The sequence below is a fragment of the Cyprinodon tularosa genome, unplaced genomic scaffold, assembly GCF_016077235.1.
Source record: "Cyprinodon tularosa strain WSP-4 unplaced genomic scaffold, ASM1607723v1 ctg204, whole genome shotgun sequence".
Lineage (NCBI taxonomy): Eukaryota > Metazoa > Chordata > Actinopteri > Cyprinodontiformes > Cyprinodontidae > Cyprinodon > Cyprinodon tularosa.
This window is the reverse complement of record NW_024038751.1, coordinates 97,202-112,245: the sequence shown is the minus strand read 5'-3', so window position 1 is coordinate 112,245 and position 15,044 is coordinate 97,202. Positions and strand designations below refer to the sequence as shown.

The 15,044-nt window shown below is 36.7% G+C and overlaps 1 protein-coding gene across 1 annotated transcript in view; it reads right to left on the bottom strand.

Moving 5' to 3' along the window:
* acap1 (ArfGAP with coiled-coil, ankyrin repeat and PH domains 1) overlaps positions 1 to 12,465 on the bottom strand; it is a 38,092-nt gene extending 25,627 nt beyond the window's left edge. The window contains exons 1-5 of the mRNA XM_038284922.1: positions 11,909 to 12,465; positions 5,453 to 5,510; positions 1,357 to 1,476; positions 1,044 to 1,097; positions 788 to 846 (exon numbers count right to left, since the gene is read on the bottom strand). Coding sequence (XP_038140850.1) covers positions 788 to 846; positions 1,044 to 1,097; positions 1,357 to 1,476; positions 5,453 to 5,510; positions 11,909 to 11,961 — 344 coding nt within the window. The 5' untranslated portion in view covers positions 11,962 to 12,465. The remainder of the gene's footprint in view (positions 1 to 787; positions 847 to 1,043; positions 1,098 to 1,356; positions 1,477 to 5,452; positions 5,511 to 11,908) is intronic.
* Positions 12,466 to 15,044: the final 2,579 nt, after the last annotated feature.

Sequence of the window (15,044 nt, the reverse complement as noted above, 5' to 3'; positions counted from 1 at the left end):
ACAATTATTCATAATGCTGTAAGAATAATGTAAAATATACAAACCTTTATATATTTCGTTGGAATTTTATTTAGAAAGACCACCATGAAGTGTTGCATTATTCTCGGTTGGAAGGAAAAATTTTATTTTTGGTTACGTGCAAAATGTTGAGTGCTGTGGAAAACTACCACTGCATATCAGAGTGCAAGGGAGTTAAACAGGACAATGCAGGGAGGAAACCCGCACAAGACTGGAGACGTAGGTGGAGGTTCACCTTTCAACTCTAACCATGCATCCAGATTGCTTACATCACAGCATATTTATGTGTTTCAGTCTGAGCAATCTTGTTTTATTTCAAACAAGAAAATGCTGATGTTGTTACTATTTCTTCTAAATTTTGAATTAAAACACCAATAAATACCCGTCAGCTTCATAGATTTAATTTTCTGTTATAATAAACTGATATTAGCTAAATCTACTTTTGTCATATGTGGTGTTGTATAATACAAAATAAATATGGCTTTTAAGTAAATAATAATGTTTTTAATTAATTTGTGTCAATATTCTCAATAATCTATATAAAGAAATCAATAAGCTAACAATCTAAACTAATTTATCACATAATGTATTGCACCATTTTATCTTCCGCTGATAGAAGCAGAGAGCAAGAATAAGTCTCAGGGTTCACATGTTGGCTAATTGCAAAGATTGCACTGTTGTTGTTGTTGTTGTTGCGACAGAATTGTTGTTGGAAATTAAGTCCAACATTTCAGCCCCAAGGTAGGTGGCGTAAAAGCAGCTCACTCACTCCTTCACGAAGGTCTGCAGCTTCGTCTTCACTGACTTCTGAATCGTCTCAATCACTTCCTAAAAAGAAATTGAGACAAAAAAAAGAAACAGAATCCAGCTTAGTTAGTACAGCGCACAGTTAAAGGTCTAATGAGATATTTTTGACAGTGAGATGCATGTCTGCTTGCTTGACCACATACTACAGCTGATAACCACCATGACTGGAATGAAGAAGTTATGCAAGCAGAAACTGACAGACTGGCTTCCAGACTCACCCCCTGTGCATCCAAGATGGCAGACAGCTTTTTGGAAAATTTGTCCAAGCAGTCCTGAAGACAGACACCTCAAATTAGTTTCATTGTTGTTGTTTTTTGCAAATATTAACTTTAAATATTCAAATGTCTTTTTACCAAACTGACTTTCTATGGCTCTATACCTAAAAAGTGCTGCAGTATTCTACCAATAAACATTTGCAATCAATAAAAACGTACATTTCAGTAAATTTAAAGCAAAACATGTTGCATTGTATATCATTTACATGAGAGAATAACTAACTGATTAAGCTTAAGTCAGCTTGTCTTTTGTCACCTCGATGGTGCTGTCCTTTGACCACTGGTGTCCGAGCTCCCGTAAACCATTGACGAAGCTCTTACTGGTCTGACAGTAGACTCTACCTGCCTCCAGCATGGCCTGGCATTGTTTCACAAGCTAAAAGACACAAACAAAGCAACTCAAGTCATGATAGTGTGAATAGCTCAACTAAAACCAATTTCAGATTCTCACACATGTAAGCTCTAGATGTTATTAACTGATTTAAAACTGTTTTATTTACAGATTCAGGCTCTTAGACAACTTAAAAAATGTTAAGCTTGTTTTACAAATTAGCACATATCTTTGTAGCATTGGGTGCAACACATTTTACAACCACACATTATATTGAAAATATATTAAGGGGTGCTTTTTGTTGTTGTTCTAAACACATTTTATTGAGATTTTGTGCGTTTGTTGTTTTTTTAAAGACTCAGGGCTACTTAATAGGTACTGAGTCATAGGACGGGCTACCAATACTGACCTATAACCTGGAGGAGTCAGCATTCAACTAAACTGCATTGATAAACATATTTCTATTGTTTCTTTAAATTTCTAATTTGCTTTTTCGTCTTGTCTTTTATAAAGTCCTATCAATGCTTACATTTTCTAAATGATTGATATGATGAAATGCTCTACAAATGACAAAAAAATAAGAGCAGCAGCTTAGAATAGAAATTCCAACATTGTCTGCTGGTGAGTTGCTCTGTTTTAAGAAGATGCTGAGGGCACCCCATGTGGTCCTTCAGGGCCCCTTTATGACCCAAGCGAGTACAAAGTTGGTGACCCCTGGTGTAGATAGTGGGTGAGACTGCGGTCAAGTAATACTGGTAGGAGATGCTGATATCAAAACCTGATACCAGCTGGTTCTGAAACAGCTAAAGTTATATATCATGGTGCATTTTAATCGTCTTTAAAGCCATAATATTCCAACAAAAATGGCTCTGAAAGTCGGAATTCCAAGTCTGAAAGTCGTGGTAACACAACCGTCCCAGACTTCTGCATTCATTTTAGCAGCTATTTACATCAAGGGTCCGATCTTCAAATATTTAAAGTAAGGGACGCTAAAATTGTGCGTGCAATTCCTTTTTATTATGGGAAATAATTGGCCGTGTTGCAGGTGATCTACAAATATTGCCGCACAAATGTTAAAATTTGCAAAGCGATTAGGTTGTGCGCATGTGAAAATGAACAGAACACATTTTCTACTGGCAGTCTAGAGAAAGATGAGGTTCTAAGCCATGAAGTTGGAGGTAAAAATCAAACAAAGTATTTAAAAAATACTGTAATAATTATATCAACAAAAACATCTAAGTACTGCAAACTAAATAAAATGATGAAAATAACCCTTCTTCTGCCATGAAATGAGATGTTTTAACATTGATTTTATAGAACATTGTTTTCACCACTGTTATAGTTTAACAGTACCCGTGGTGGACATAACTAAACAATGGAGAGTATGAGAAACCATAAGTAGAAAAGTGTGAAAACTATGATAAGCTAGAAAAGCCATTGTAGTTAAAAATCATCCCTGAACCCACTCCTGCACTACGCAATAAAGATAAATTCAATTCTCTCTTCAATTCTCCAGGTGATACAGTAAGTTTGTATGTTGATTAGCCAACCATATTGTCAACCAATGAAAACACAGACGTCTAGTTACTGTGTTGCTCCATAGAGTAAAATTTTAAAAGACTGCTGACTTCAAAGTGCTAAATTTATATTTTACCTAGTTATGCTAATATATGCTGTTATTTGTGCAGCAGCAGGAACAATCACTTCTTCTTCTTAGTGCAATGGTGTCCACACATCTTGCCGCAGAGGTGAAAAGAATGTAGAAAGTACTTTGGGTCAAAATTTAGAATTTTATCATATTTATCATATCAAAATTTCACTGATCATAGATATTCTCTTGCTCAATAATGAATTAATCAGACATTATCTCAATGAAACTAGCAAAGTTTCTCAATGAAACTAGCAAAGGGATAAAAATCTTGTAGATTTGATATATAAAAGCTTTGCCGGTTTGTCTGCTTAAAAAGAAAAACACAGCAAACAAGAACATAGTAAGAAGAACATCCCTCACTCTTGCTTTATTTTGCTAACTTTAATAAATTGACTCATCCAAGTCTGTACTTTACTTAAAGTCACTGCATGTTTCTTGTTCATTTGAAATAAGGTAAGACTTAAAGGAATAAACATAAATGATGAAAGGTCAAATGTTATGTTGCACATTATTTTTCTATTTATACTACAGTCGGTAATACTGTTTAGAAACACTTTTTGATGAAGACAATTCACAGGTAAACATCTAAATGATTACTATTATTTTTTCAGTGTTTTGTTTTCATTACACTGTCACAAGTACAGCGCAACGAAATTCATTTCTCTATTTAAACCAATCCCCTTTGGGAGCAGTGGGCTGCCAGGCGCCCGGGGAGCAGTGTGGGGTTAAGGGTCTTTGCTCAGGGACCCAGAGTGGCAGTCTGTAATAGTGGGTTTCAAACTCACAACCTCAGGATTCCAGGCTCTATGCCCAAACCACTTGGCCACCACTTCCCCGGAACAAGCATAAAACACCTACAAAAGTGTCAGCAATATACATTGGATGAAAAGAGATCTCCCGATCCGATATTCATATCGAAGATCAGTCCGATATCTGTTTTATTCTGCTCGGTAAAATCTGCCCTCCATTTGGTGCATTAGCAGCAGAGTGGTAAAACTAACTAGAAAGCACATTACAATATATTATATTTTTGGTATCTTTAAGGAGCACAACTGTAGTGAGTTTCAGGTAATTAAAAGTGATCTGCTACCAAAAAAAATAAATTAGGAAGTAAATAAAATCCCTGCAGCGATAAGCTCATCCTGTATAATTATAAAATATATGCTTATATAAACATATCGGGCAAAGATTTGGCCATTAGCACCACACAGTTAACTGTGATCAGCTCTGATTGATCATCTACAGGTTAAATACTGAAAAAAGCAGGAAATCTGCACTGGCAAGGTCTAATCTATATATCTCTAGTTTTGCATATTTTAAACTTAGTAATATATAACTTGTGAAACTAATCAGAGGTTTGGTGTTTTGGAAGAATAGGTGGTTTAAAACAGAAAACTCTTTGTCCATGAGAAAACCTTTTATCTGACAAATGCTTTTAATCTCTGCTCATGTCGGGCATGTTAAAACACATCTTGAGTAAAAGAGAGAAGTGACAAAAAAAAAAAATCCATCTGATCTCGCCGGGAAAAAAAAATGTTTGTCTGTTTCCTTTCTTTGACAGGCAGGTCAAATTTCAAACTGAGTTGCACAAGCCAGATAACCGTTTTTTCATCTCATTTTGCTTTTCTTTTTTTTTCTTTTTGCTCATGTGGTTTCATAAATCAAACTGCTCCTATCCATTTTATAGAGTCTGAATAATAAGATGTTGTGGTTCTTATTCAGATAAAGTGCAGAAAGTGAATTTTCTCTGGCCTACAATGGAATAAACTACAAATGCATATAAAAGTCAACATTTCTTAAAATAAGTGCATTTACCCTTATTTTGAGTAGGTAAATAAGATGATCGGCCAAAAGAATGAGTATTTTTTTCTTAAAATAAGATGATTTGATATTATGCACTAAAAATAACACGGTGCAACAGTTTTTTCTTATTTTGGATGTAAATTTTCTTATTCCATTGGCAAAGTGTCTCACTTACCTGCTTAATTCAAGAGAAAAATGCTGACATTTTAAGAAAAATTGACCTATTTTTTGCAGTGTGGCATTTCATTCCGTGTGTATTAGGTATGATCAGGGGAACAGAAACGCTGCATTTGGTCTATTAGCTTATCAGCTGAATACATCTGAAACCGTAACGTATTTGTAAAGCAGGGAAGACGAATTGAAGCAGAACAAAGTGTTGTTCTCTGTCACCGAGAGGGTAATATGATGGGGAAGCAGTACCTGCAGCTACTTCCTGCTGGCTTCAGGTAAAGCTGTCCCCAAACCCCTGACCAACACTTCTCACTCCTCCTTCCCCAAAGGGAGCTTTTCCCCTAACAGCTGATATACCTGACTGGATGTGGAATAGGTGATAAAGGTCAGCCTTACCTTTTCCAGGCGAGTCTCGAGCTCACTCACGTCATTTTGGACAACTTCGATTTCAGCTCTGAAACGGACAAACAGACCAAATTTTTTGTAGGTTGAAGTTCAACCACTTTACACATTTTATTCATAGCTGTAAACTTTTGCACATTTAATTTAACACTTTCACGCCTACATATGTTCCAAGGCCCCTACGGTAGCTCTATGGCCCCTTTGATTCCTCAGTTGGTAGAGCGGAGGACTGTAGGGTATGACTTCGGAGATCCTTAGGTTGCTGGTTTGAATCCGGCTCAAAGGAGGTAACTTTTAGAGAGTGGTGGCCAAGTGGTTAGGGTATAGAGATTGGAATCCTTAGGCTGTGTGTTTAAAACCGACTACCATTTTGGCTCTCTGAGCAAGATCCTTAAATCCTGAATGCCCCACAATGGCAGCCCCAAGGGGATTGGTTAAATGCAGAGGTAAATTTCTTTTTTCCCCCCAATATGTATGTATGGTGGCCCTTGACGCCAGCGAGCAGAAAGAGCCCTAGAATTGGAGACGTCATTAGAGCTATACAAAATGAAATTTCGCTTTGTATACACTGTATTTATACATTACAATAAAGTTTGTTTAAGTGTCTAAGTTTAACTGAAACACACTTTCACATATGTAGCTGTTTGGCACATATTTTTTCATTCAAATTAATAAAAGATTAATAAACCCAAATTTCCATGGTCAAACTTAAAAACTGTTGCTTGACATCACATTTAAAGAATATACATGTTTATGTTTTAGTCCTAATAATGTGGCTACAAACAAATAAGATCTGAAGCCTCTACAGATAGATTTACAGCCAAACGGCTGTCACCATAGGTACCTGTAAATGTCCATAATGTACTATGGGAATTCTACCTTACACTGTCTGTACATGGCCATTCTCAGACACATATGATCCCACAAACACCCCTGCTGACCAACACCTGCTTTTATAGATTTGCACTTCCTACACCTAACCTCTATGCAACATTTCTATGTACATATTTATCTACTAAAAGCATTTTAAATATTTGACAAGCATCTTTAATTTTGTCTGTTTATAATGTGTACGTCTTAATAGAGTTTTACTTTGGCTTTATAATGAAAACTGCAGGTTATTGAATGAGTTTTGATTTTCTTGTGAATATTTAACAAATTAGCTATAAATGCCTCTGAGAATTGAATAAAAAGTTATTTTTAAAGCACATCTTCTTCCAAGAAACCCAATGAAAATACAGAGAACTTTAATTAGTGGGCATTCTCAGCATTTTTAAAAAATGACCTGGTTTTCAACAAGTTGCTGCGACATGAGAACTCCTAACAAAAACACCTACAGACACTTTCTGATGATATCCAAACTATAACAAAGGCTATTCATATTTGAAATACTATACAATGGCTTATATGATTACACATAAAATGAGAAGAGAGTAAAGGAAAATGCAGACCCTAAGGAGGAAAAATATTTAATATTTGCTATGTAATACTTGTTTAGGTTTCTTTGGAGTCCTTTTTTTGTCATTTTGCTGTTCTTTATGTTTGTGTGGGTTTCATTTCTAAGTTCATTCTTGCGTTTTGCCCTTTATGAATTTAAAATGATATTTGTTAACTCTCAGTTAATCATCCCCCTCATTTAAATCGGTTCTTAGTTCAGCTACTTCTATTTTAACTAATTGAACCCTTAGTATGGTTAATTACCTTCTGCCTCAGTTGCTTCACATATCACCTGATTAACAGATGCATTCTTTGTCAGCATTCACACATCCCACCGTATAGAAGCTCCCTGGTTTTTGCTCCTTGTTAGTTTCTTTCATTAACGCCTTTACTTGTTTCATTGCCAATGTTCCCAGGCTTGTTCCTTCTGTTTTTAATTGTAGCTTCAATTAATTTCATCACAAGTTTCCACATATTGCAGTCTGAACTTGGTTTACTCACAAACTATTAAACATGACAGGTGGGGATAAAATCTTCCTATTGCTCTCTCAAAACATTGACGTTCCTCTTTTAAGGCTTAATAGGTAATAGCAGAGTTATTGCCCTAATAATGGTATGGTTTTTTTATATAAAATAACACATACCTAATTATAAAGCTTTAAAGCATAGCATTTAAAATACCATACTTTACCAATCATGGCAATGAGGCAGTGCACACTGATATAATGACGACTCCAATTCAAAATACTGTGCACTTGATGGGTGGAATTTTAAAATATTTTATTTTTAATGTGTTTATTTATTAGAATTACATATAATTGTATAATAGTTTATTGTTTTTGTTTCTAGTACACTGTGTTTAAAAAAAGGGGATGAATTAGTACTAAATAATTCCACCCAGAGCACCCTTATGTGCTCTAACATAAAAAATCTAACATAAAAACCAAAAATCTAACATAAAAACCTTATACAATATTTTTTTAAACACTTCCTTGCAGCTAAGTTCAATCTTATTTTGAGATTCCTCCATTTTTGTTACTTTTTTAGCAAAAAAAACACCTATTAAAACAGTAAAATCTTGCATTTGGCACAGCAGCATTCCAGAACCCTAATTACAAGGCATCTTTACATCCAACACATCAAAGAAACTTATGACGTCTTTGGTATTTTTAGAAACTTTGCTGACCTTCTGCATTATCTTAGATGCATTCCATTGGATATGAGAAAAGTTTTGGACATGCTGTTCCGTTTATGCTTGTTTAAATACAAAGTATAACATCCAGAAGGGGAAAATATGTTTCAATTTGACTGAAAAGCACATGTTTGAGGCCTTGTCAAACTTTCTGCCGCAAATATGCACACAGGTCATGGTACTAAGCGAGTTTTCAGAGGGTTTTGGAGCATTAGTCAGTGTCTCTTTTTGTCTGTCTTCTCATTTCTTGCCAGCAGCTCAAGCATGTGGTTTCCGCTGCCTTCCACCAACAGTACAGCAAGCAGAAAAACACACACACACACACTTACACAGAGAGATGAGACTGAGTGGGGTGAGAAGAGAGGAGAGCTGGGACAGACAATATATGCTTGTGTTTGTGAGTGCAAAGAGTCTTAGGTCAGGCCCTTTTTATAATACAACTAAACAACACATCAATGAAGGGGAAAGAAAGTGAATTAAACACGAGGCACCAGAGGTGTTATATTCCTTCAGCCGATGTACATCTTTCACCACTTCACCTCTTCTGAAAGGCAGCAAAGAGAGCAAACTCAGACAGCGCTGAGGCTGAGTTTCCGTCGTGGTTCTCCGCACAGAGAACTCACTTCCTGCCTGCTGTTGATCAATGCAGCACATCTCGCCTCACTTCCTGCTGCCCCCCACCCCTCCGGTTACCTGGCAACAACTCATCTGAACGGTTGACCAGGAGCTGTCACATTCTTGTTTTAAATTTCTCCATGTTTTATCCATCATAATGATACGTTTGAGCAACACCAAAACCTCACCCCCAATATTCCCCTCCGCCTAACATGAGAAAACAGCTCAGAAGGGTTGCTGAGGCTCAAACTTTCCACCGCGTAAAAACAACATGGGCAACAGAGGCACGAGGAGAGGGCAAAATAAAAGAGGGCAAGACGGATGGAGGGTGTAAATTTGCTGGGGAAGAAGCGAATCAGGCAGGGTGCCAGGAACTGTGGGGGCACACCCTGCTTTCTCTAGCCTTTTTGCAAAACCAGCTTAGTGACACTTCCCTCCAGGTTACACCAGCTGCTGATGTTGAAAGAAAAATAATTGCCAGCATTTCTTAGACCTGCGGTGTCAACTCCTTACGGAAACTACATAAAGATAGATTGATCCAGGCTGGATGTAAGTCTGGGAGTACCGCATGGCTGCAGAAATACTTAGACTCCAAATACTTAGTTCATATGCATCTGTGAACTCTGTCTCTACTTTCATAATCCCCATCTTTCTGTGGTATTCATTGGTGTTGACTCCAAAAGTGGCATAATAAAAATATGACAACTTATACCTCTGGGACCCAATATTGTTTTTATTTTTCCTCAGCTAGCTGGATGAGTCTTCATGCTCTTGCCTCATAATAAGGCTCTCGTATGGTATCCACGTGGAACGGCTTAATTGAACTCATATGGGGAAAGAACATTTTTTATCTTCTATCTTGCACCAAACCTATGCACATAGCCCGCCCAAACATAAGCAACTAAAGATTTTACTGAGATCCTCCAGGCCAGCAGGGGGCCCCCAGCAAAACCATGACTTCGCACATAGAATATTACACTCAAAGCTTTACTTTGCAGTTAAATTCATTAAGAAAAAAAACACACACTTTAAAGTAACATTTTTGATGTGTTGATTAAGAGCAGGCATCCCCAAAGTCGGTCCTCGAGGGCCGCTGTCCTGCAGGTTTTAGAGGTTTCTCTGCTTTAGCACAGCTGATTCTGATGACTGCAGTTCAGCAAAGGCCTGTTAATCAACTATCAATGTAAATCAGCTGTGCTGGAGCAAATAAACCTCTAAAACCTGCAGGACGGTGGCCCTCCAGGACTGACTTTGGGGATGCTTGATTTAGAGAAACTAAAAATAAAAAGGTCAGGTTACGGAGCTAGTTTCTGTTAATTTCTCCTACGGGGGAGTCTAATCTCTAGCACACTTAGATAAAGGGGCAAAGGGAAAAACGCAGTCTTCAGAGGATTGTGAATCAAAGTTAAATCTAGTTTACAGGAGATTCTCAAGGTTTGGACTTCATCCGGGAACCATGGTTACGAGTCACACAACATGGATGGGCAACAACTGTTTCATCCATGTGTTATATGCCACTCCTACACCTGAGATGACACCACTGCTCCAGAGTATGAAGAAGCAATGGAGAGGTAGACAGAAGTTGTGAAATGCTTGGTGTTAAACTGAACGTTTGTAATGATTTGCGGAGCACTGATCCACTATATATGATCAAACCTGAATTCAAACCACTGTCTAGGAAACCTAAGACAAACATGTGTCTGCTTTTACTGACAGGTCTTGTGGAAATACTGCTTTCTTGCCCCAATGGCCAATGAACCGCTTGGAAAATTGGTCAGACCTCAACCCAGAACTAAATCTATGACAACTTCCTTTACACCTCAGCAGATCTCCTCAATGCCATGCTGCATTAATGCAGACATTTGTGCAAAAGGAGCCACAACCAAGTATCGAACGTATTTGCAAGGCGGAAACATAAGACACTTTTTTGAGAAAGTCGGCATTGTTCTTAAGCAAATTGTCAGTCATTTTGCACATCTCTGATGTTGCTGCTGTTTTAAAATATCCATTTATGCAAAAATATCCACAGCCATATATTGGTTATTTATTCTCCAGGTGCCTAGTTGTTATATTGTTAAAACACTTTACACTACAGTACTTTATATTGTTTTGTTTATTTTAATCTTCACTATTATGTTATTTTATACACTTTTCTAAGGTCCACATTTGTGTGAAAATTTTTTCTATAATGTTCTTTGTTCTGCTGTAACACAAGAATTTCCCCATTGTGGGACAATGAAGAGATTTTCTATTCTTTTCTAAATTCTGCTTTGAGATCACATGTGGGGGGCAGAGGCGTAGCTAGAAAAATTTTAATATGGGTGGCCAGTCAAAAACACTGTACACTGAGGGGTGGCGGAAAACGGATAGGTGCCAGAACCTCAGGCTCAATCTAAACTGGATACACATGCATAAACATCCATATATATTTTTTTAAATATGACTAACTATACTTTCCTACAGCCTTTGCTAACAAATAGACGCATATATTTAAACATCCATTCCGTCTAAATAAAAGGTTTAGTGGACAAAATCATCTTTTCCATTACTTACCTACTATTATCAAAAAATGTTCTGCATAAAATTAATATTTACATGGACTAATATCTACATTAAGTTATTATTAAAGTAGTTACGTATCTATGATTTCACTGAAGACTCCTAGATGACTTGCAGAGACACATAATTTTCTCTTTACCCCATAAAACACAAAGGTTAGTGGAGAAGAGGACATGACTTCTGTATATATCAACTTTAATGTTAGTATTTTGATGTGTATAATTAACCACAGTGTTTTAGTTGTTAAGCAATTGCTAATAAATGAAAAATTAAAATGTTTAATAAGTTTGAACTTTCCCCTGCTGCCAACGTCTGTATTAAAGGCAGAAAAAATGGTGGGGGTTGCCAATGATTGGCTAAGGGTGGCCATGGCCACCTCTGGCCCCCCATCTAGCTCCGCCCCTGGTGGAGGTCATAAGCTGTGATAGACTAAGTGAACAGAAGTTGATGCTTAAAATGTAAAAACTTCATTTTAGCAATCTAGATTATAATATATTATATTTTTTAATGAAACAGGCCTACTTAAAATCAGTACACACATCCTTAACACCACATTTAATTCAGATGGACTCCCTAATAGATTGAATTTAGCTCTTAAAGTTGAGCTTCAGTTGTCTCCTCAATGTTATAGTTTTAGTTGATCTCACCTGAAGCGAGGAGAGTCTTTCAGACACTCCTCAAAGTCCAGCTTCACTGTCATCCCTGCGTTAATCTGCACAGAACCAGCGGTGTTAATCTTAATCCCTCCTTTGGAGTTTGGTTAGAGCAAAAAAAACCCACAAAACTGTGTCTGTCCGGGTTCAGGGGCCCACTGTAGGAGCCTGGCTCATCGCTGGATAGGAAAATAAAAAAGGAGAAAAAAAATGTAATCCTTCCCTTGAAAATAAAAAAAAAACGTCCTGTTAGTCTTTTCCGGCTCACATCCGTGTGTGAAGTCAACTTGTCACCACTTTTGAATCAAGGCAGAGGTTTGAAACGTTGTTTTTGCCATCTTATCTGGTGAGGTAGGAGGAGAGATCCCTCCACTCCTTCAGTCAGCTGCAGTGATGCTGCAAAAACACAAACAAACCCTGAGCTGAGAGGATCTAAGGGGAAATAAAGAGTAATAATTAGAGGTTAATATTCCCGCATGAGCTGGAGCGCGTCAGAGCAGCAGCCTGTCAGAGTTGCGCGTCTGATGCGGACTGAGCGCAAACTGTTCCACACAAAGAAGGTCCTCCCCCTCCATCGCACTCATCTCCATTTCCGTGTTTCTTACTCACACAGCAAATTATGGTTTCAAATAGGAGCAAAATAACGGGTTAGAAAACACAGCCCCACATCTCTATAGTTTCACCATGTGAGTCAATAACATTTAACTTAGAGACCAGCTGATAGTAAACAGAGAATGCATGGAGGGGATCTGGCAGCTGTTTTAAACTCTCCAGTTTCATTGAGCTGGGAGCTTTTCGCACAGATTGCTGGGTGTGGATTCTTGTCTGGCAACCTGCCCTGTTTTGTTGTTACTGAAGTGCAAAAACCTGTTCGCAAGTTTCCCACAGTCAATAAATCATTCTGCTGCCAGAAACAGAGGCGTAGCCAGAACATTTTTATAAGGGTGGCCAGGCAATAACCAACGTACACTGAGGGGTGGCTGAAAGTTGATCCCAGGAAAATTAATGGGCACAACATCCACATTTTCTACATAAAGATAAACTATATTTTCCTACAACCTTTGCTGACAAATAGACGCATAAATATTTAAACATCTGTAATTTCTAGATAAAAGGTATAATGGATACAATTCTTTAAAGTTTGAGTTCTGGGGAACATCTTTTCCATTGTCATTACTTACCTACTTTTATCAATTATCATTCTGCATAAAATTGATATTTACAAGTACTAATATCTACATAAATTGATTATTTAATTGGTTTTATTAAAATAGTTATTTATCAATAATTTTACTGAAGACTCTTAGATGACCTGCAGAGACACATAATTTTCTCTTTACCCCATAAAACAGAAAGTCTTCTTCTGAAAAGAGCATGAATTCTGTACTTATCATCTTTAATGTTTGTATATTAATGTGCATAATTAACCAGAGGGTTTTTGTTGTTAATGAATTGTTCATATGAAAAATGTAAATGCTTTGAATATTCCATTGAGAGCATTACTGCTGCCACCATCTGTATTAGATTGGCTAAGGGTGGCCATGGCCACCCCTGGCCCCCTATCTAGCTCCGCCCCTGGCCAGAAATAGACTGCTTGATAAAACATCTGTAAAACATCATAATTCCCTTATACTAAGTGGTTCGCTTTTTGGCAAAGGGGGATATGGCTCACCACCCGGGTGGTTTTCTGTAAAGGAGTGATAAGGGCTTAAAGAAAAGGAGGAAAAAAATTATTACCGGTGGGTAGTGCTTAGAACAATCTGAACACTGAGAAAATATATTTTGAAACCAACTTTTACCTTTTTGTTTGTTTGTTCCATTCTCATCAGATTTAGTATCCAGCATTAAATCCTTACTCTTATACTCCAGGTCAAAATCAGGAATGGTAGGGTATTTATTCTTTTAAACTCATGAAAATTATTAAATGTCTTCTCTGGTAGTTAAAGAATACAAATAAATTTTTCTTTAAGGCATCAGAGAAACCTTGCATTTAAACAAGAATAAAATCCTAGATTCAGAGACCACCGAGTAATTACACTGCAATGTTTCAGTTCTCTTAATAAACACAATAAATGTATGAATCATGAAATTGAGGAAAAACTGGCCTTGTTAAATAATTAGAGCCATTAACCTGTTTCTCTATATTTCACAGCCAGTGCAATAACTATATATATAAATATAAATATCCATCTATATAAATACCCATGTAAGCACCCTGCGCTATAACCCCGTATAGTGATATTATTATATAAAAAAAAACAAAAAATCGCTTAATTCATTTTTTTATTGATCTCACAGTGTTAGAATATAAATATATATATATATATATATATATATATATATATATATATATATATATATATATATATATATATATATATATTTTACCACTGTGAGATCAATAAAAACAATGAATCAATTATCATGTAGGCTACGGAGTCATAGGTGCATCAGTATTGAACTACTGAAGTGTCAGTAAGCTCATCAAACCGTGTTTTAGTTGTAAATGGTCAGATAAAAATGATACTTTAAAGATGTTTTTCAATAAAAAATATTACAAAATGTCTCTTTAAAATGAATTTAAAATTAATAAAGATGTGAAAGAATTCATAAGAACAAGTCTTATAGTTTTCTATTCTATTTAGGCCCAGATATGAGATAGGCGACATAAAGTTAGTGCGTCGGTCACATTAGTCTAGCTTCCCTGTTTGCTGATGAGTTTAGAAAGAATTGTTTACATGTTTCGTATTTTATTACCTGTATAATATCCATATTAATTTGAAGCATTTTTAATGTGGGAAAGGCAAAAAGAGCTAAAGCTGCCATTAATGTCAGATCCAGCCCTATAGATATGTGCTATATAATGGAAATTAAGCTCCAAAGGGTTATAGCAGATGCTTAGAAATGATGGGATTGATAAAGTACTAGGAGGGCTGCAGAAGGGTAGGATGGGAGATTATTGCATTAAGATGAATGAGAGTTTCACACTGGCATGCAGAAGAAGTCGGAGGGATGTGAAAGGAGATTCCCCGGGAAACTAGTTCTGCATTCACTCCTTTTTGACTGCTCAGCTATGAAGCTCATTCAAATTAATGAATAAACAATTGAACTTTATTGGTCTCACATTGGG